This window comes from Ambystoma mexicanum, chromosome 6p (assembly GCF_040938575.1).
Source record: "Ambystoma mexicanum isolate Mex_15411 chromosome 6p, UKY_AmexF1_1, whole genome shotgun sequence".
Taxonomy (NCBI): Eukaryota; Metazoa; Chordata; class Amphibia; order Caudata; family Ambystomatidae; genus Ambystoma; species Ambystoma mexicanum.
In genome coordinates, this window is record NC_090935.1 from 1,208,256,724 (window position 1) to 1,208,278,009 (window position 21,286).

The following is a 21,286-nucleotide window of genomic DNA, read 5'->3' on the forward strand; positions in this document are numbered from 1 at the left end:
TGTAGCGGATGGTGAGAGAGAGAAGTCCCTCACTTCATAGACTGGTAAGAAATGCAGGACTCTCACCTCAGGAGTTACGAGATAGCCATCACCCACTGTAGCGGATGGTGAGAGAGAGGAGTCCCTCACTTCATAGACTGGTAAGAAATGCAGGACTCTCACCTCAGGAGTTACGAGATAGCCATCACCCACTGTAGCGGATGGTGAGAGAGAGAAGTCCCTCACTTCATAGACTGGTAAGAAATGCAGGACTCTCACCTCAGGAGTTACGAGATAGCCATCACCCACTGTAGCGGATGGTGAGAGAGAGAAGTCCCTCACTTCATAGACTGGTAAGAAATGCAGGACTCTCACCTCAGGAGTTACGAGATAGCCATCACCCACTGTAGCGGATGGTGAGAGAGAGGAGTCCCTCACTTCATAGACTGGTAAGAAATGCAGGACTCTCACCTCAGGAGTTACGAGATAGCCATCACCCACTGTAGCGGATGGTGAGAGAGAGAAGTCCCTCACTTCATAGACTGGTAAGAAATGCAGGACTCTCACCTCAGGAGTTACGAGATAGCCATCACCCACTGTAGCGGATGGTGAGAGAGAGGAGTCCCTCACTTCATAGACTGGTAAGAAATGCAGGACTCTCACCTCAGGAGTTACGAGATAGCCATCACCCACTGTAGCGGATGGTGAGAGAGAGAAGTCCCTCACTTCATAGACTGGTAAGAAATGCAGGACTCTCACCTCAGGAGTTACGAGATAGCCATCACCCACTGTAGCGGATGGTGAGAGAGAGAAGTCCCTCACTTCATAGACTGGTAAGAAATGCAGGACTCTCACCTCAGGAGTTACGAGATAGCCATCACCCACTGTAGCGGATGGTGAGAGAGAGGAGTCCCTCACTTCATAGACTGGTAAGAAATGCAGGACTCTCACCTCAGGAGTTACGAGATAGCCATCACCCACTGTAGCGGATGGTGAGAGAGAGGAGTCCCTCACTTCATAGACTGGTAAGAAATGCAGGACTCTCACCTCAGGAGTTACGAGATAGCCATCACCCACTGTAGCGGATGGTGAGAGAGAGGAGTCCCTCACTTCATAGACTGATAAGAAATCTTACTTTTGATACATTGATTTTTTTTTTACTTTCAGCTCCATGAGCCTTTCATCACAGCATACAAAAAAGACATATAGCATACAAACATTTAAAAAGCACATAATAGAACAGATAAAGGGACAATATACTACTTCATAAAACAAATAAAGGTTTAAGAACTGGTAGGAGAGGTTATAAGTCAGCAAAGTATCCTTGAAGCCTGCCGAGCCACCTATCACCAAAACCTTATAAGACAAAGAACACTTCAGAAAAACATATTTCTTTTGCTATCTCGAGATCAGGTGCAACCTACGCCCTAATCTTCCAAGCTGCAACTAAAAAGGCAACCACCATTTTGATTATCCCTGTGTGAAAGTCAGCTGGCAAAAATGTCATTGCTTCAATTACAGTTTGAATTCCATCTGCCCGTAGCCGGGAGCAAATTCTGCTATTGCTCAACACAGCGTAGAAAGGACACATTAACAAGAAATGTTGCAAGTTTAGTTTTAAATTGGTTTTAAGTGACATTTTCATAGATGGCATTACACATGTTCAATTCCTTTTTATTATAGCCTTATAGACCGAGGGAGGGGTCTTATCCCAACTGATAGTGACCCCTCCGAAGGTCGATTCGTGAATTAGCACATACAGGTAATAGCAATATAGGTTTCGGGTTTGTGGTTGTAAATCAGAAACAGTGTAATAATGTGTAAAATAAATATGCAAACCCTGTTAGTAAATTAAGCATTTTCATTTTGTAATATTTTAATAAAAAGGGTGTCTTCATAAGTTTATCATTTCAATTACAAAATTGGTTGAACTGGAAACGTTTAACATGTTTATGCATTAGGTGTAATGTGAAAAGAAGCAGTTTCTCTATAAGAAAGTGAAACCTTTTCACATGTTTTAGCGTTTTGTTTGGTGTGGTAAATCGGGTGTTACAGCGGGAACAAAGATCCTCTAAGAGAAGGAGTGTTTTATTAAACGAAAACATACCTGGAAAATACCTGAAGGCAGAATATTCAGAATGCAGTCAATACAATGCAGGTATAGACTGCACTCTGAATGTTCTGATTGGCTGAGATAGCGTACTCCATGGGCTTATACTGGTTCCATGTTATGTCACTAAAAACGTTTTCAGAGAGGTATTTTATAACGAAACAAATATAATGAAAACACATCGACATTATATCTTTTATTTTATTTGGGCCCTCTCCAAGCCCCCTGTTTCCCTATGCTTTTAACCCTACCCCAACTCCCTCCCCACCCGTTTTAACCCCTTACCCCACCCCCATATATATATATTTTGTTTTGAATAAATGTTTTTTTAATTCTCTGTAATTTGTCCATTAAAATCACTCGATACCGCTTATACTATAGCAATAATACCCGATCCGATGGGCCAGATCAAGTGGTAACAGCCCTGGTGGTAACAACAGACCCCGGCATCATTGCCACTTTATTGGGTATTATTGCTAATATCACCCCTGGTTTTGAATCTGAGAACCCAGGCGTGCTGAGAGTAATGCATTTTGTTTGAATGAACAGGATGCCTTGTGTTGTCCCATTCATTCAAACAACATACTTACCTAAGATGGGCACCATGGATCTGGAATCCAGGGCTCCATAGAGCGAGCCCAAAGTTACCAAATCCTAAAGCATACGAGCAACACTGTCCATAGATGCCTAATCTAGCGGGCCAGTCCACTCTTGTAGGTCCCATCACACATGTGTACCCTTGCAATCTTCAAACAGGCATTCGTGTCCACCTAAGTTCTGATGGCTGCCCACAGGTACTGATTTAAGCTGGTTCTCTTTTTTGGGTACCTCAAAGAGGTATTAAGATTTGTTTTTGTGATCCTCTGATTTGCCAGCTGTTTTCTCTCGCATCCTCATGTTCTCATTGTCTCTTTTTCATTTTGCAAGATGAGGATATTTCTGTTCGCTTTACTCCAGACTCCCCTTCGTCTTGACCACTTCCAGAATCCTCTTTTTGGCCCTGGTGGCTGATGGAAGGCTGAGTCCCACTTGAGTTTCCACCTCGGTTGCCTATATGCAATGCATCCAAGTAAAAAGAAAGGATCCGGCTCTGGTGATTGGACAGAATGAATGAATGACGTTAAGGGCAAATCTCTAAGTGCAATGTGCAATGCAGCGTAGATAGCACACAGAAATCAGCAGCCTGCTCAGTGGACAACATAATTTGGACTCCGTCAGCAAGTTGGGTATCGCAGAGGACAGGATGTCCTCAGGCAATACTTGTGCACATGTAATCAGGCACTGGAACCTATGGAGGAAGGTCCTAAAGAGTGCTCATGCCTTCGTTGGGATCCAGAGCAAGAGTCCATGGAATGCTGATGGTGTGTACTAGCTACACGCCTTGCAATGGGGCTGGCCCCTGTAAACCGGCCAAGAGGATGTTCAGAGGGGCCGCCGAGGGTCTGTAAAAGGGATTACGAAAAATATAAGTGGTTCAGGCATTTCAGGCGACCATAAACAACATTTTTACTCGGGGTAGGAGGGCTCAGCATTCAAAATGTTTTAGATAGCACTGAGTAAAAGGAATGAGAGCTGACACCTGTGGGGACCCTGGAGCCGGGAGAGCAACAGCCCAGGCAGGTAGGCATGATGGCTCTTCTGCAGGGTGACAGGTACTTGGGCCCAGGCAGCTCTGTATTTGCTCTCGTTTGAGGCGTTGTGAATTAGGTATAAGGCAGCAGGAGCAAATCTGAGATGCTCCGGCCATGTGCGCCTTCGCGGCAGGGCGCGTCTTTGTGAATCCGCCACATGATCAGAATACTTTTCTCCATTCTGCAGTGCCATGCATTGCAGCATATGTCCTAGTCCATGGTCATGCAGCGAAAACAATGTTGCATCTTCTTAAATCTTCCTGATCAATAGTCATAACAAAGAATTAGCACTCATGTTTTAAAAGGCAGATACCCTATATTTTTTGCCGGTTAAATTACCATTGCTGTGTCTGTGGCCTTACAACGCTTTTTGCTAGACTGCCATCAGTATGGTTAATAGCTGAACTACAACAGCACATTCTGATGGGCAAAGATGAGACAGCACCGATTCCTGAAATCTGCCAACATGTTATCTTCCCATTGTTCTGACTTTACTTCTCTGGGCACAGTACGACATAATGCACCATGCATGAGTGAAATGCCACCAATCCAGAAAAGGAAAGAGAATTGCAAATGGAATCAAAATTCCCAGGGCATAAATAAATAAATAAATAAATAAATAACGTTTGGGGAAGCATAGCACCGGTTAACAAAGCTTGAGGGAAATGTGACTAATTTGCCTTCTGATTTCTTTTGCAATTCGGGTGAAGTTTCCTCATCCGTAAATGACATACCCAATGCATCTTTTTGGGAGTATGGTTTCTTTGAGTGGACTCAATAAACAACTATATATTCCATGACTCCGAAATCAGGTGGGCGACAAACAGACCTACAATCGCCCTGTCTTTTGTCCGACACCTGATTCGCCGGCCTAGATTCCAGTCAGAAACAGTGACACTGGCCCTTCTGTTTTGGACAGACCGTACAACAGTGTTCCTTTTGCTTAATTGAAGTTTGCTTATCTTGGGAGATACCATTCTGGAGCTGAAATCCCACAAGCAACATCCTCTCATAATTAATTGTATATGTTCCGGTGAATTGGGTAATTATTTTGCGCTCCTCCAGATGTCCGAAGAGCTAAAATTATGAAACTACATCAGCAGCTCTGGAAGGGAGCCAAAGAATAATCCGCTCGTTTTTTGTCTGCGCGACTTCTTATGACATTCCATTAGGCTAAAGCAATTAAAGTTTAAGGAACGACTACCCACGGGCGAGCATTCGTGCAATCAAAGAGCCATTCCGCTAATAATGGATAAGTGCGATGAGAGAATAAGAGAGACGGAGGAATTAGAACCGAAAGAAGATGAGCAATGGATGGGCTTCTTATCTCTAATGACGGTGATGCCAAGAGCCAACGACTTGTTGGATATATCAGTCCGCGCGATGAGGGAAAGCGCAAAGCAGCGCGCAGTTCTGAATTAACTTTGATGGACCAGATTTGTTTAAATATCAGAATGCCTTGTAATATCATTGGTGAGGCATTTAGTCATTAGGATTTTATTGGTGGGGTGCATGGAGTTCAAACTCAGCATCAGGGGTAGCGCGGCAATGGCCAATCGCATAGAGATGAGATGAAGAGCGAAACAAGCAAAATCATTATGCATCCCTTGCAATTTGTTATTTATAAGGCACTTAATACCCACAGGTTTCTAAGCGCAGGCCCGGGGAATCAAACCTGCGTTGCTCCACGCCATTTTGCTTTCCAGACTAGCACGTTGCCCCTCAGCTATCCTCCTTCGACAACTAAGAAATGTTAACATCTGTGTAAGAGGTTGCTTCCAGATAAAATCTGATCGGTCATGGATGGGAGCAAGCAGGAGAAAGAGCAGAAAGGGCACGAAGGTGAGCTGACTTTTCTGACCGGGATTCTCTGTTGAGATGAGATTTAAGAAGGCGTTGTTGGATGTTTTTCCGCAAGGCTAACAGGTTGGGAACCAATGTCTAGCTTACAAGGGAAAGACCTCAAGTGTTCTGGAGCAAAAGGGAAGAATGCTTCTTTACTCATCTTGATCCTCTTGCCTTTGGGGTTGTCTAGTCAGAAGAATGATTTGCTACATTCCATAAGTCCCTCTTCACAACTGATTGGCAATAATATGTCCTTCCCCTGATATTTCATATTGTTATGCTGTAAAATGCCCTATTGCAACCCATTATTTTCAAAGATTCACCAGCAGGGGCAGAACCGCCATGAAACTCCTGTGAGTTAGTTCTGTTTTGCTCGCTTCACGTGCCCGCTCAAGCCAATTTGGGGAAAATATTTCCATCCAACAACTTTAAAAAGCATCCACCACTGCTGTGGCCAAACCACAATGAGGATTTTAAAGCAGGTCTATAAGCAAAGGGTGTTGGCTAACAGGCTTAAATATAGATTAAATAATATACTTGCCTGACTATTTGTGTTACTGCAAAGGCAAAATCAGGAGGTTATGCACACACACACACATATATGTTTTCAGTCAAAGCCTGCAATCATATTCAAGGATCAAAGAAAAAACTGCAATGTCTCAGAATGGTTGAAATCTTCCTCACCATATAGGAAGCAGTGACAAAGCAAAGGGTTATAATGCCCCAGTGGGATTGCACTAAAGATACCACCACTGCGACTCCACAGTTATGTTATTGGAATTTGTTAAGCGCTCAGTCACCCGCAAGCTATCATAGCACTGGAGGAAAGAAAAAGGCAAAAGAAAAAGGAACAGCTATGTCAGAATTACTGGAACAGATACGTTTTTAGTGCTTTCCTAAAGAGAAAATGGCTTGAGCAATTTTTCAAAGTAAGCGGAAGATCATTGCTTATCCGGGCTGAGGCAACTGAAAAAGCTTGTCCTCCAATACAGGAGCGACGGAAAGTAGGAACAACAAGTAATCCCGCGGCGGCATACAGTAATAGCCGCGTAGGCAGGTATCAGGTAAACTTTTTGCCAAGATATTCGGCCCCTTGATCATGCAAAGCATGGTGTACCAAGCAAAGGGATTTAAAAACAATGCGCTGAATAACTGGCAACCAATGTAAGGACCGGAGCACTAGTGAAATGTGGGCCCCATAAGGGGAACCAGTAGCCACCCTAGCAGCCAGATTCTGTAAGCTCTGAAGCCGCTGAACTAGAGCTTTAGGCTGAGCCAAATATAGTGCGTTGCCGTTGTCTAAACGACTAAGTACCAGAGCTGCAACGACAGGGGTGCGTAAGTAGGAAGGGCTAAGTGGAAGCACCTTCTTTAGTATTTTAAGGTGAAAATGGCCTGCCTGGCACACTGCAGCAACCTGTGTCTCCATAGAGAGTGAAGCGGAGACAATCACACCCAGGTGCTTCACCTTGGCCACCGGAATTGGGAGAGGGCCAAGAGAAATAGGCCAGAAGGAAGTCACCAACAGTGAAGGATCACGGGGAGAGCCCACCACCAACGCCTCCGTCTTGTCTCCATTCAACTTCAGTCAATTGTGGTTCATCCATTGCCCCCATGGCAGTCAGGCACCCACTACCCTCCGTGAAAGATATTGCCACCCATCTCACATCTACTTACAACTTGTAATTAGTCGTGAGGTGGGTGACAATGCCTTACAATGATGCTATTCTCCTGTGTGGGGAAAGGTGATCCATAAGCAAGGTACCAATATTTGCCCTCTACAAAAAAAGGCCCAAAAGCGAAGGCAAATCTAAAATGAAAATAACCAGCAGTAGCTGGGACCACTGAGCAGAATGTATTTATTTCACTTGTAAAGCACACGCAAGCCCTCAGGCGTCAGGGCGCTATAGACCCAGTCACACTTGGCCTGAAGGCGGAAGTCAGTTGCTGAGCAAAATGATTCCACCCCTTCCAACCTCTCTGAGCAACAACTCAAGCAAACGCCGAGGAGCGCTTGATTGATGAGAGAGGGCAGACGCGTGCAGCTGCTTATATGGCATTAAGCGCAACGTTTGCATTAAAGGGACATCATTTACATTTGGAACGACTGGGCGAAGGCCCTCAAGAGATAATTAGCAAAATGTCCCTATCGTGTGCATTTTTAAAACACTTCAGGCACGTGCTTTTTAAAAAGGGGAATGATTTTAGAAAAACAATGGCAAAGGCCATCTACAAAAGTAGATTTAGTTCTCGGCACACAAATATTTGCGGAAACGAGGGCAAGCATTATGTACCTTTAAAGCACTTTTAACCTAGTAAATTAGTGTGACAATAGCATTTGTCCTAACATGGCCACATGAGCAAATTACGTCATTTTTACCATGAGAGCCTTCAGTGCCCTCTCAGCGCTGCAAGATGAGAACATTTTGGGCTATGAGCCCCCTCCCCATGTGTGCAATAATAGCGCTGATACCTCAGGACGCACATTCCCCGTAGCAATATTCCTGACCTCGTGCCCACGCAGGTGTCCCCGTGAATCATTTGAGTAGGGCTACTGGGCACCACGGCCATACACAATCTCAGTCATAAGCATGGCATTGCCCACATGAGCCATGAAATCGCTTCCAAGTGACACGCGAAACTGCCCCCGATAGCCACAAAGCTGGTTCCAGGTACGCCTTCAAAACCAAAACAATAGTTTCCACTTCAGCCTCTAACATAATCTTCTTGCAGCCATGTCAATACCCTTATGTCAGGCAGCCATGCCAATATCCCTATGTGAGGCAGCCATGTCAATATCCCTATGTCAGGAAGCCATGTCAATATCCCTATGTGAGGCAGCCAAGTCAATATCCCTATGTCAGGAAGCCATGTCAATATCCCTATGTGAGGCAGCCATGTCAATATCCCTATGTCAGGAAGCCATGTCAATATCCCTATGTGAGGCAGCCATGTCAATATCCCCATGTGAGTAGCAAAGTGCCGTCAGCAGTCCTGATGCTCAACCCACCTGATCCCATGAACTGATCGAGGGCCCAGCTGCTCCAAAGGACGGCACAATCACTGCTGCAGTGCGGATGTGTAATGCGGGTGTCTTCTCTTCTGTCACTAGAGCATGTTGGAGTTCACTGATGACAGGACAGAGGAAATGGGGTGTCAATGATGGAGTTGGGGTTTACAAGAGTGGGCTCCCAACATGTAAATGACATATTCTAAACAAGCAGGATATGTAGGCGAAAAGAGAACATAAACACATGTACGTGTAAAACCTGTAACCATGGGGGAGGGAGATTGCCTGGAGGTGGCATTCCCTCCTGTATACATTATACTGAGGAGATGAAGGACCTTCTGCACTCAGGTACGTATCAAAAAATATATATACATGTATTCAGTGTTTTTTACACATTAGTGCATGGCATAAAACAAAAAAACATAACAACACAAAAATGGTACATGTAATGTGAAACAAAAAAGGAGGAATTCATGAACAAATCAGAAATACATTATAACGGGCACACTGTGTATTGAGTACTAGTGTGGTTTATAAAAAAAATGGTGGGACTATGCAGGAAGTGGTTCTCTTGGCCACTGTCTGTCTAGCCCAACTGCACATTAAATCGTATTGCATGATGGAGTGGGGGGACAGGAGCTTGACTGCAGTGGACAGTCTGGAAGAAGGAAAAAGGCTGCAGTACGGGCAATCGTATTGCATGATGGATGGGGGAACAGGAGCTTAACTGCAGCGGAGAGAGGCTGCAGTACGGGAAATCGTATTGCACGATGGAGATGGGGAATAGGAGCTTGACTGCAGCGGACGGTCCTGGAAGAAGGAACAAGGCTGCGGTATGGGCAATCATATTGTGTAATGGAGTGGGGGAACAGGAGCTTGACTGCAGTGGACGGTCCTGGAAGAAGGAACAAGGCTGCAGTACGGGCACTGTATGGCATGATGGAGTGGGGGAACAGGAGCTTGACTGCAGTGGATGGTCCTGGAAGAAGGAACAAGGCTGCAGTACGGGCACTCATATTGCATGATGGAGCGGGGGAACAGGAGCTTGATTGCAGCGGACAGTCATGGAAGAAGGAACAAGGCTGCAGTACGGGCAATCGTATTGCATGATGGAGTGGGGGAACAGGAGCTTGACTGCAGCGGACGGTCCTGGAAGAAGGAACAAGGCTGCAGTACAGGCAATCGTATTGCATGATGGAGTGGGGGGACAGGAGCTTGACTGCAGCGGACGGTCCTGGAAGAAGGAACAAGGCTGCAGTACGGGCAATCGTATTGCTGGATGGAGTGGGGGAACAGGAGCTTGACTGCAGCGGATAGAGGCTGCAGTACGGGCAATCGTATTGCATGATGGAATGGGAGAACAGGAGCTTGATTGCAGCGGACAGTCATGGAAGAAGGAACAAGGCTGCAGTATGGGCAATCGTATTGCTTCATGGAGTGGGGGAACAGGAGCTTGACTGCAGCAGACAGTCCTGGAAGAAGGAACAAGGCTGCAGTACAGGCAATCGTATTGCATGATAGAGTGGGGGGACAGGAGCTTGACTGCAGTGGACAGTCTGGAAGATGGAAAAAGGCTGCAGTATGGGCAATCGTATTGCATGATGGATGGGGGAACAGGAGCTTAACTGCAGCGGAGAGAGGCTGCAGTACGGGAAATCGTATTGCACGATGGAGATGGGGAATAGGAGCTTGACTGCAGCGGATGGTCCTGGAAGAAGGAACAAGGCTGCGGTATGGGCAATCATATTGTGTAATGGAGTGGGGGAACAGGAGCTTGACTGCAGTGGACGGTCCTGGAAGAAGGAACAAGGCTGCAGTACGGGCACTGTATGGCATGATGGAGTGGGGGAACAGGAGCTTGACTGCAGTGGATGGTCCTGGAAGAAGGAACAAGGCTGCAGTACGGGCACTCATATTGCATGATGGAGCGGGGGAACAGGAGCTTGATTGCAGCGGACAGTCATGGAAGAAGGAACAAGGCTGCAGTACGGGCAATCGTATTGCATGATGGAGTGGGGGAACAGGAGCTTGACTGCAGCGGACGGTCCTGGAAGAAGGAACAAGGCTGCAGTACAGCCAATCGTATTGCATGATGGAGTGGGGGAACAGGAGCTTGACTGCAGCGGATGGTCCTGGAAGAAGGAACAAGGCTGCAGTACGGGCCATCGTATTGCATGATGGAGTGGGGGAACAGGAGCTTGATTGCAGCGGACGGTCCAGGAAGAAGGAACATGGCTGCAGTGCGGGCAATCGTATTGCATGATGGAGTGGGGGAATAGGAGCTTCACCGCATCGGACGGTCCTGGAAGAAGGGACAATGCTGCAGTATGGGCAATCGTATTGCTTGATGGAGTGGGGGAACAGGAGCTTGACTGCAGCAGACAGTCCTGGAAGAAGGAACAAGGCTGCAGTACAGGCAATCGTATTGCATGATGGAGTGGGGGGACAGGAGCTTGACTGCAGCGGACGGTCCTGGAAGAAGGAAGAAGGCTGCAGTACGGGCAATCTTATTGCATGATGGATGGGGGAACAGGAGCTTAACTGCAGCGGAGAGAGGCTGCAGTACGGGAAATCGTATTGCACGATGGAGATGGGGAATAGGAGCTTGACTGCAGCGGACGGTCCTGGAAGAAGGAACAAGACTGCGGTATGGGCAATTGTATTGTGTAATGGAGTGGGGGAACAGGAGCTTCACTGCAGTGGACGGTCCTGGAAGAAGGAACAAGGCTGCAGTACGGGCACTGTATGGCATGATGGAGTGGGGGAACAGGAGCTTGCCTGCAGTGGATGGTCCTGGAAGAAGGAACAAGGCTGCAGTACGGGCACTCATATTGCATGATGGAGCGGGGGAACAGGAGCTTGACTGCAGCGGAAAGAGGCTGCAGTACGGGAAATCGTATTGCACGATGGAGATGGGGAATAGGAGCTTGACTGCAGCGGACGGTCCTGGAAGAAGGAACAAGGCTGCAGTACAGGCAATCGTATTGCATGATGGAGTGGGGGGACAGGAGCTTGACTGCAGCGGACGGTCCTGGAAGAAGGAAGAAGGCTGCAGTACGGGCAATCTTATTGCATGATGGATGGGGGAACAGGAGCTTAACTGCAGCGGAGAGAGGCTGCAGTACGGGAAATCGTATTGCACGATGGAGATGGGGAATAGGAGCTTGACTGCAGCGGACGGTCCTGGAAGAAGGAACAAGACTGCGGTATGGGCAATTGTATTGTGTAATGGAGTGGGGGAACAGGAGCTTCACTGCAGTGGACGGTCCTGGAAGAAGGAACAAGGCTGCAGTACGGGCACTGTATGGCATGATGGAGTGGGGGAACAGGAGCTTGCCTGCAGTGGATGGTCCTGGAAGAAGGAACAAGGCTGCAGTACGGGCACTCATATTGCATGATGGAGCGGGGGAACAGGAGCTTGACTGCAGCGGAAAGAGGCTGCAGTACGGGAAATCGTATTGCACGATGGAGATGGGGAATAGGAGCTTGACTGCAGCGGACGGTCCTGGAAGAAGGAACAAGGCTGCGGTATGGGCAATCGTATTGTGTAATGGAGTGGGGGAACAGGAGCTTGACTGCAGTGGACGGTCCTGGAAGAAGGAACAAGGATGGAGTGGGGGAACAGGAGCTTGACTGCAGTGGACAGTCATGGAAGAAGGAACAAGGCTGCAGTACGGGAAATCGTATTGCACGATGGAGATGGGGAACAGGAGCTTGACTGCAGCGGACGGTCCTCGAAGAAGGAACAAGGCTGCGGTATGGGCAATCGTATTGTGTAATGGAGTGGGGGAACAGGAGCTTGACTGCAGTGGACGGTCCTGGAAGAAGGAACAAGGCTGCAGTACGGGCACTCGTATTGCATGATGGAGTGGGGGAACAGGAGCTTGACTGCAGTGGACAGTCATGGAAGAAGGAACAAGGCTGCAGTACGGGAAATCGTATTGCACGATGGAGATGGGGAACAGTAGCTTGACTGCAGCGGACGGTCCTGTAAAAAGGAACAAGGCTGCGGTATTGGCAATCGTATTGTGTAATGGAGTGGGGGAACAGGAGCTTGACTGCAGTGGACGGTCCTGGAAGAAGGAACAAGGCTGCAGTACGGGCACTCGTATTGCATGATGGAGTGGGGGAACAGGAGCTTGACTGCAGTGGACGGTCCTGGAAGAAGGAACAAGGCTGCAGTACGGGCACTGTATGGCATGAGGGAGTGGGGGAACAGGAGCTTGAATGCAGTGGATGGTCCTGGAAGAAGGAACAAGGCTGCAGTACGGGCACTCATATTGCATGATGGAGTGGGGAAACAGGAGCTTGACTGCACTGGATCGTCCTGGAAGAAGGAACAAGGATGCAGTACGGCCACTCATATTGCATGATGGAGTGGGGGAACAGGAGCTTGACTGCAGTGGATGGTCCTGGAAGAAGGAACAAGGCTGCAGTGCGGGCAGATGGTCCAACAAATGCTCCATGATTTCACTTCAAGGGGTGTAGGTTGATGGGGCTGACGCTAGGATGGGGTGTTAACTGGACAATGAGGTGTCTAGGCCTTCAGAGCCTTGCTGAGTAGAGCGAGACAGGAGAATGGATGTGTCTTCAGTTGGACGGACAGGCCAGATCCTGGGTTTTAACCGATGGAGACAAAGAGCAATGTCCCGGGAGGATAGCTCAGTGGCAGTGTGCGCGTCTTAGAAGCACGACGACACGAAGCAACAACAGGTTCGATCCCCTGGTCTGTGCTTAGAAACCTCTGGGTGTTTAAGCGTGTTATAAATACGTAACTAAGACAAAAAAAAGATACGCAACTAAGATTACTGTAACAGCGCCTCGATGCCTGCGGGCTGTGTGAGCGCTTTATAAATGTAAAAAAAAAAATAATAATGTGGGTGGTGAATGACAAACCTTTGTACCAGAGGATGAGATCAAGGATTCAACTGTGCAGTCAGATATTTTTCATAGGAAATATACTGGGGGAATGACTGGAAATCCACTAGATCGCTCAACATTCCTTCAGTATGGTGGCACTCAAGGAGATCCACCACAATCTACGTTTCTCCACATGTGCATACGGGTGAGATTTTCAAAAGCATTTGCAAACCATTTCAAGACCTTTTTGTCATCTTCAATGCAGTATTTACCCGCGCGCCCACCCCACGCGCCTGCTGCCGTTTGCAGGTATCACATGGGAAAGATCAATGTTGACCAGAGCGATTATAAATGGGGCATGCTCCAGTTCCCATGCAAGAGCCAACCACTTGAAAGCCCAAAAGAGCTCCTGCCTACCACTGAAAACCCCATTTCCCCTTCCGTGCCCCTCCTCGCAAACATCATTCAGAACATTGAGTGAAATCTGAATACTTACAGGTGGGTTAGGTTGAGGTGACGGAACGTCTTCTTGGATAAACTTGACAGCTTGTTCCTGGAGAAATTACTGAAAGGCAACAGACCGGAGATGAGATTACACTGCAACGTAACTGTTCAGGTTTCAGAGCCATAAGCATGCGGGCACATTCTTTAACATTCATCCTTCAACAGGCGGCCCCCAGCCTTAGCGCCACAGACAAGTCAACAGAAGAGACTCGAGGGCTTTGTTATAGGTAATTCAGACACATATAACAACTCGCATCCGCACTAGACTGTACTCTGGGATTAGACAGCAGCACGAGCTGCGTACGTGTTTTTAGAAGCGTGATGTGAGGCCTGCGCATGTTTGATACGCGCAGTGAGCGTGCTGATTCACGGCCGATGGGAGGCCGACACTCCAGAGCGAAAAGAACACTGCCGCCGTCTCCAGCCTGGCCTGACTCCAACCCAGAGGCACACATTCAAACAGAGGGATGCCAGTGACGCAGCCTTAATTCAATTACCCCAAACATGCACTGGCTCCACACATATCTGTACCACTCTGCTGAACAACTCCCCTGTAACCACGCTTTGGCGCAAAGCAACAACAGTGCGGATGTTTCAGAAAGCTTAATGGCCTGGAAGCCACCAGTACAAGATTTCAAGTGCAGAAGCAGCGACCACATCCGAGTGCATCCCTGCGCTCTGCGTCTCTTCATATAAGACATCTCCAATGAATAACGTGAAGCTGAAACACCGACATGCACACTGTCCACTGGGCGCCAAAGTGGGCATTTGAGTCAGGCCACTAGAACTAGGCATCCTGCTCACTGGTAGCGTGTACATCATTCATTAATGATAGGCTAATGATATGTCTATACCACACCTAGACCCCAAAGGTTGTCAAGGTGCTGGACTCCTGTGCATACTGATTAAGTGCACAATCCCCCCCCCCCCCCATGCCCGACCAGATGGAAATGTTAATGCAGGGCTTAGAGCTGTCAAAATAGTAATAGGGTGCCTTGCTTCGAGAAGCCAAGATGCTGAGCTGGAGCTGCATGACCAACATTCAGAAGGGGAACCCTCGATAAAGGGACATCAGATTTCTGGAGGACCTTCATGATCCGGGCGTGCGCGACACAAGATGGCCGCCACCAGTGTAGCCTCTATGAGAGCACCCATTGCATAGATAAAAAAGTTCGCAGGTCAGGTTTCCGAGCATGGGTGTAATTTCAGGAGCCGGGCAAGGGTGTTAACCCCCACGCCATTTTGTCCCCCTCCTTTGGTCAGGGGCCCCTTTCCTTTAGCTGTCATGTCCCCCCAACATTTTCAGCAAAGCTACTGCACTGCTTCCGAGAAGAGAAGGCGTCACACCGCCCCTATAGCAGCTCTTGGAGAAGTCACTTTGCATGGCAATGCTGCATGCAGTCCCTTTCTTGTAATGTAATTTATAAATGGCACTTAAATGCCAGCTCTGAAAATTAGAGACCTCTCTTAAATTAACAGATGATGGAGATTAACAAAAGAAACATTATAGGCTCCGCAATCTACTAAGGGGGAGTTTTGGGGCTTCTCCCTGAAACATTCAAGTACATTATTTAGCGAAGTGGGGCATTCCTCAGCGGTTTTGTGAAATAAAGATGTCAAATGAGAAAGGATGTTAAAACACGATTAAGGTCCATACAGGTGCATTTTACCTCATCAGGTTTCTGAAAACTTGCATCAGAAAAATAGCGGGCAATGCACTTGTCAAGGAACACTAGCCGAAATGTATATGGGACTTAAATAAACGTTTTGAAAGAGCTGTACTCTCTCCCATTTTTAAAAGTACTCAATTCTCATGATAGAAACACTGTTGAGGGAAACGGGGGTGGTGTCATGAATCCGACCAGCCTCTATGGCATGCCACTGTTAGGTCAACAGAGGTCTCCTTTATCATCAGCACAAAAGTAGCTCCTCATCGCCTCATAAGCGCAAGCCATGTCGTTCCCCTTCTATGCAGAGCATTTGGCTCTGGTCCTCGCACCCTCTGACTCAGTCCTGTACAGTGCAATCCACACTCCAGGTGAATAATGGCCGCACAAGATGTAAACATCTGCCTCCTTTCACTTTGTAGCTACTACCTGAAGCTGAGGGGGCAGGGTAGTCCCTGCCCCCCCACCCCCCATCCGCACAGGGGGAGACGCTAGTCACCAGAGATTCGGCTAGCGCAAGGGGTGCGTTCTTCCCACCAGGCCTGCCAACACTGATACCAGCACCTGGCTGCAGAGGGGAAGCCCTAGCCTTTGCAGTGCTGCCTGCCTCTCAGCAGGGCCTTCTAGAAAGCTCACTGCCCGCTTGCCTCCCCCGACAGCCAATAGAATCGCTGCTTCCCCTTTGTCCTCTAAGGAGTAGTCTGGGCTGTGGCTTCACCGCCACATGCCATGTGCATCACAATCCTGGCCTAGGGGCCCCACTTGTTAGACTAGTAGGGGGTGTTACTTCAATGGCCAGTCCACCATTGACTTAGACTCAGTGGTGGCAATGGAAAAAATGTGGTGGGGGATCCCACAACACAAGGGGGCGGTGCCCCACGAGCATGGTCTAGAGGGGACCGGGCTCGTAGTGGACATCCAGCAACGCTGGAATCTTAGGAATACTTAAAAAATAATAATAATGCGCCCGCGATGGCAGTTTGCCTTTTACCGCGACTTTGGCACTGGTGTGTAATGCACAATGCTCGCTACATGTACAATGCTCGCTACATGTAAAACTGAAAGGAATCAGTTGTACATGTAGCGAGCATTGTGCATTCATTACACACCAGTGCCAAAGCCACGGTAAAAGGCAATGCTGCCGTCGCGGGCGCATTTTTTAAAAAAATTTCCAATGCAGTTCATGGGCTAGGGCGGCTGACTCTAGCCAGATCCCGAGATCCGGCTTCACATCTGGTGCCGGATCTCGGATCCGCCGAGAGCCGGCCCAATGACCAGCACTGTTTAGACTGACACTAAAATTGAGGTTTATTGACACAGGGACTTTGTGAGAATGAGGATGTGCTCTCCAACTCATGTTACACACTGGGCTAAATTACATATAAGGTTTTCCGGGGCATACGATCAGCCTAACGCAACACATCTGGGCATCCATCTGAAATTGATTTCGCCATTTGAAAATAACAAAACTTTATTGTATGTATTGTATTTTAGCCGAATTTTACGGCTTTTCACAACATAAAACGAATGTCTTCTAATTCACAATAAAATACAAACTCTTCATAATAAAATATATACATTGTGTCTTCAGTAGCTTGGGGCTTGGTAGCATATTGGCGGTCACCTCAGCCCTTCGTCTTCATCAATGCCCCCGTACGCATGTTCAGGTGTATTATTTGCAGGCAGCTGCCTATGCAAAACTGTGCAAACAAGCCCTTTCCCAGAGGGAGCAGGGCCAGTGCATTGAATGACCATATATGCAGCAGCAATGTAGGCAGCTTATTGTAGGCTGTAGGGTAGACAGACTAGGAGATCTCTGGGCAAAGGGACATCCTGATTTACACACTCCTTGTGTCATTCTGTGAGTACAGCTGTTGGTTGGATGACTGGCAAAGTACTCTTAGACACACTCGCTGTTGCTTACTGTGGACTTTGGTTGCCCGTTGAGTGTCACTCAGGGGTTGCAGATACCACACACAGAATACCCGCTGAAAGAGGCCCCTACAGCAATGCCCACAGAACAGCGGCTGCACCCTCATTGCAATCTATCCTTCTGCTTCACGGATCAGTCATTCAACCTCCAGTACAGGGACCAAGATCAGTGGGCGAGTGTGCATGTACACAATCCAGGGCTCATAGCAGTACAACGAGTGGCAGGCACTCTGAACTGAACCATCAAGACCCCGGAAGGCCACTTTTTAAGCAACTATTTTCTACAACTAGTGGGAGGGTTTTGAGTTAGCAAGACCAAAGTCATCATCTGATCCACTGGCTTAGAAGAAGATGATTTACTACCAGTCGGTTTTCAAGAACATCTCCGTCTGTGACCATTCATTTCCCGATTGGTTCATAAGTGTATATGGATGTAGGACATGCGTGATGTCATTGCTTGTCATCTTGACACATGGCGCTTGGTGTTGCCTATGATAAGGGCTCCTCTAATAGGTTGGACCTCTTAGCAAATTCCTTATCCCCATCACCTCTATCCCCGCATCTACCCTCACCGCCACCTGCCAGCCAGGATGGCTCTTCAAGCATAACCCAGTCCTATTGGATTCCTGTGCCATGTTTTCATATCAGTCCCTTGTCGCGCTCCTCTCTACCTCAGCCGTGTGAGGCGGCTAGCTCTAGGGTTAGCCTGCGCTCGGAAAGTGCGAGCACCGGGGGTTCATCGGTGCAAGGCTGCTTAATGATGTGCCATTAAACTCGGTAATGGCGATAGCCATTAGTACAGCTCTGGGAAGGGGGAGGAATCTGGCATGAAGTGATGTATAACATCCTGATTTTATTATTATCTCCAACTACCGCCACCATCTCCCCATCCATACGATCTTCACCATCTGATCCTTATAATGCTTAGTGTAGCCCAACCCATTAATAAACCTCTGAGGTGAGCACTTAACTTGCTTGCTATCCACCTTCAACTCCATCCACCTCATCCCCCACTTACTCATGGGAAACCACTATCAAGGACTGCCTGTTCCAAAAGGAAGGCATCCCGGGTAAATCCACGGTCTTAGGCCCTTAGCAAGGTTGGCCCGTTAGCCCTGAATAGGATCTTACAAATGCAATAAGGGCCGCGAGCTCGCCCTTGACTTAAATGCATACATGTACTGTACTGTTCATCTTACACTTCCCTTGCCTTTTCACTGTGCAGCTCACGCTGTGTTTTCTGGTACCTATTTAGAGCATTTAAGCTGGAATGTCCATGCACAACTCGTGTCAACTTCCAGATATATTGATATTTTGAATACCAAGCCCATGATTGTTGTGCAAAAGTCCAGAAACAACACATTTGCCCCCTAGTGCCCAATGCAATTAGTGCCCCAACATGTTTTCCTCGGCGCTGCCCAGTGCAATTCACGTGACCTGCTACTGCATATGGAAGCTTGCTGAACTGATCCCTAAGGACCCCAGTGGGACTCTTCCCAGTGTGGTGGAATCCTTACTCTGAACTCTCCCTGGAAACTACTTTCAAGCACTGTCTACTCAGTACCGAGTGCTGCAGGCTCCCTATGTTTCCGCTCCGCCCAGAGTTCCCCCACTCTCTGCCGCTGCAACCTGTCCACCAGCCCATTCCACGGCACCTTCTCAAAGCAACCTTACCTGAAGGGCATCACTACTGAGACATCACCATGGTCACACCGGATGGATGCTCCAAGTTGCCCACCAGGCCCTCCACTAAACTTCCAGCACTAACCTTCTTGACCTCGGACGGTGCATCCTAACACCGCAGACATACAAGGATCACCTCTGGGCAAAAATGCCTCTGTACTCTCGACACGGAACACGCAGAAGCCGATCTGCAATCAGAGCTCAGCAGTAAAGCTACTTTGCAGTTTCCCTCTCTCCCCACTAACCTAGCCACCCCCCTTTTTTCAAATCTGCCTGAACGTCCGGGGTCTATACAAATTGCAACAGTGCTCGGTACAAATGCCAATAGCATAAAAATGGCATGCATCGCTACATGCCTGATCCTCTCTTCCTGTAAGAGCCTTAACATTGGGTTATCATTACTTGATGTATTGGTGTACAGGAAGGATTGAGGCAGGGTCGGCTCTACCGAGATTCAAATCCGCGGAAACCTCTGAGGTAAGCACTTAACTTGCTTGCTATCTTACCTGCTACACTACCTTGCTCCTTCCTGTGTCATGTGTGTTAATGCAAAATAATCTCAGATGTTCAGATGCTACAAGTGGTAAACATACCCTACGGTCCAATGTGGGGTAACCGGTTGATATAAATGTATAGCAAACAATATTAAGCAGCATAGAGTTCAGTCGAATAATGAAGGGCTTCTGCGGGCTTGAAAACTGAACTGCAGTTCCCTTTTAATTAAAACAATCTCTCTTACCAACCTCATAAAGCGTCGTCCCACAAGATGAAGCAGGTCTTTAAAACTCTCTATCAGACAGCCCAGCGCTGGCGCCAAGATTAGGCTGCTCCGCGTAAATTCTCCAAGCACAATATTAAGCGATGCTTTAGAGCTGAAGGCTAAATACGCTTGATGGCCATTAAATGGGGGACGGCCCAAAAACGGAACACTCTACAACAGAGGAGCTCATTAGTATCTGCTGCAAACCCTTTAAATACGACGGAATTTTGCTTTTAGGTATAGCACATTCCAAACATCGCACCCCCTTCCATCTAAATGCCAAGCACTAGAGGATATTGAAGCAGATTTTCAGTAACCTTCCTTCCATTTTGGATGGCTAAGAGGTAGAACTCTCCCAGACCGATATAATAGTATTTGATGAAGACGTAAGTGGAGGGATGCCAACCAAAGGGACCCAATAAGAAGCATCTGCTAAGAACAATGGGAAGTAACATAGATCTACAGTAATTTGTCAGAACGCTACGACGCGCCCGCTTCAGTCGTTGGTTTGCAATATCATACCTGGCCAACAAATGGATTAATTCTTGTGTCTTGTGTAGTCCGGAGCCAATTGTTTCGGTGAGGATGGCGTTGTAGACCAACGCATGGAGCTTCTCGAGGTGGAGGCTTCACACATTAAAGCTTAAGTTGCCAGATTGTTTCTACTCAGCAGTGGTGGTGAGTAGGAATTGGTAGCGGTAATTCCGCACTCAGCAATCAGTCTAGAAGGTTCAGCTGCAGAGCATCAGCATTCCGTCAGTGCTGAATTGCTGGACACTACCCTTCAGTGCACAGGCACAGTCATTTTAATCTTTTTACAGGTTTATGGATGAGAACTAAAATGGCAAAATGAGTGCTAAAGATGGTGAATGAAACAAGTGCAGGATGTTCAGGGCTGATAGAATGGAGAGAGCCTGATCCAATTCCGCTTGCTCCTACCCACGGACAACCTCCAATAAAGAGAAAAACGGGTGAACTATATGCAACCGAAGAAAGTGGTGGAGGCCTGTGTCCAGAAGATTCAGAACGATGTGCTATCGGGGACCCTTGACACTAGGGACTCTCCAGATGTTTTGGATTACAACACCCTTTAACCCAGACCATTGAATATGCTAGCTATAGCTGAAGGAAGCTGTAGTCTGAAACATTTGGAGACCCAAATGTTGAAGACCCCAATCCAATGCTCCTAAATCTCTTTGGCCGGCATCACACAGTTCGTGAAGTGTGTAGGCAACACAATACAAGTTGAATAAGGTGCAACAGGTGTTTTATCTATGACAACCAAATGATAATGTGACTCAGGTA

General features: G+C 47.6%; 1 protein-coding gene across 6 annotated transcripts in view; it reads right to left on the reverse strand.

Annotated features, from left to right (window-relative positions):
• Positions 1–21,286, reverse strand: part of NTRK2 (neurotrophic receptor tyrosine kinase 2) — a 663,657-nt gene that overhangs the window by 557,855 nt on the left and 84,516 nt on the right. For all 6 annotated transcript variants that reach the window (XM_069625860.1, XM_069625859.1, XM_069625858.1 and 3 more), the window contains one exon: positions 13,932–14,000. In XM_069625860.1, coding sequence (XP_069481961.1) covers positions 13,932–14,000 — 69 coding nt within the window. The remainder of the gene's footprint in view (positions 1–13,931; positions 14,001–21,286) is intronic.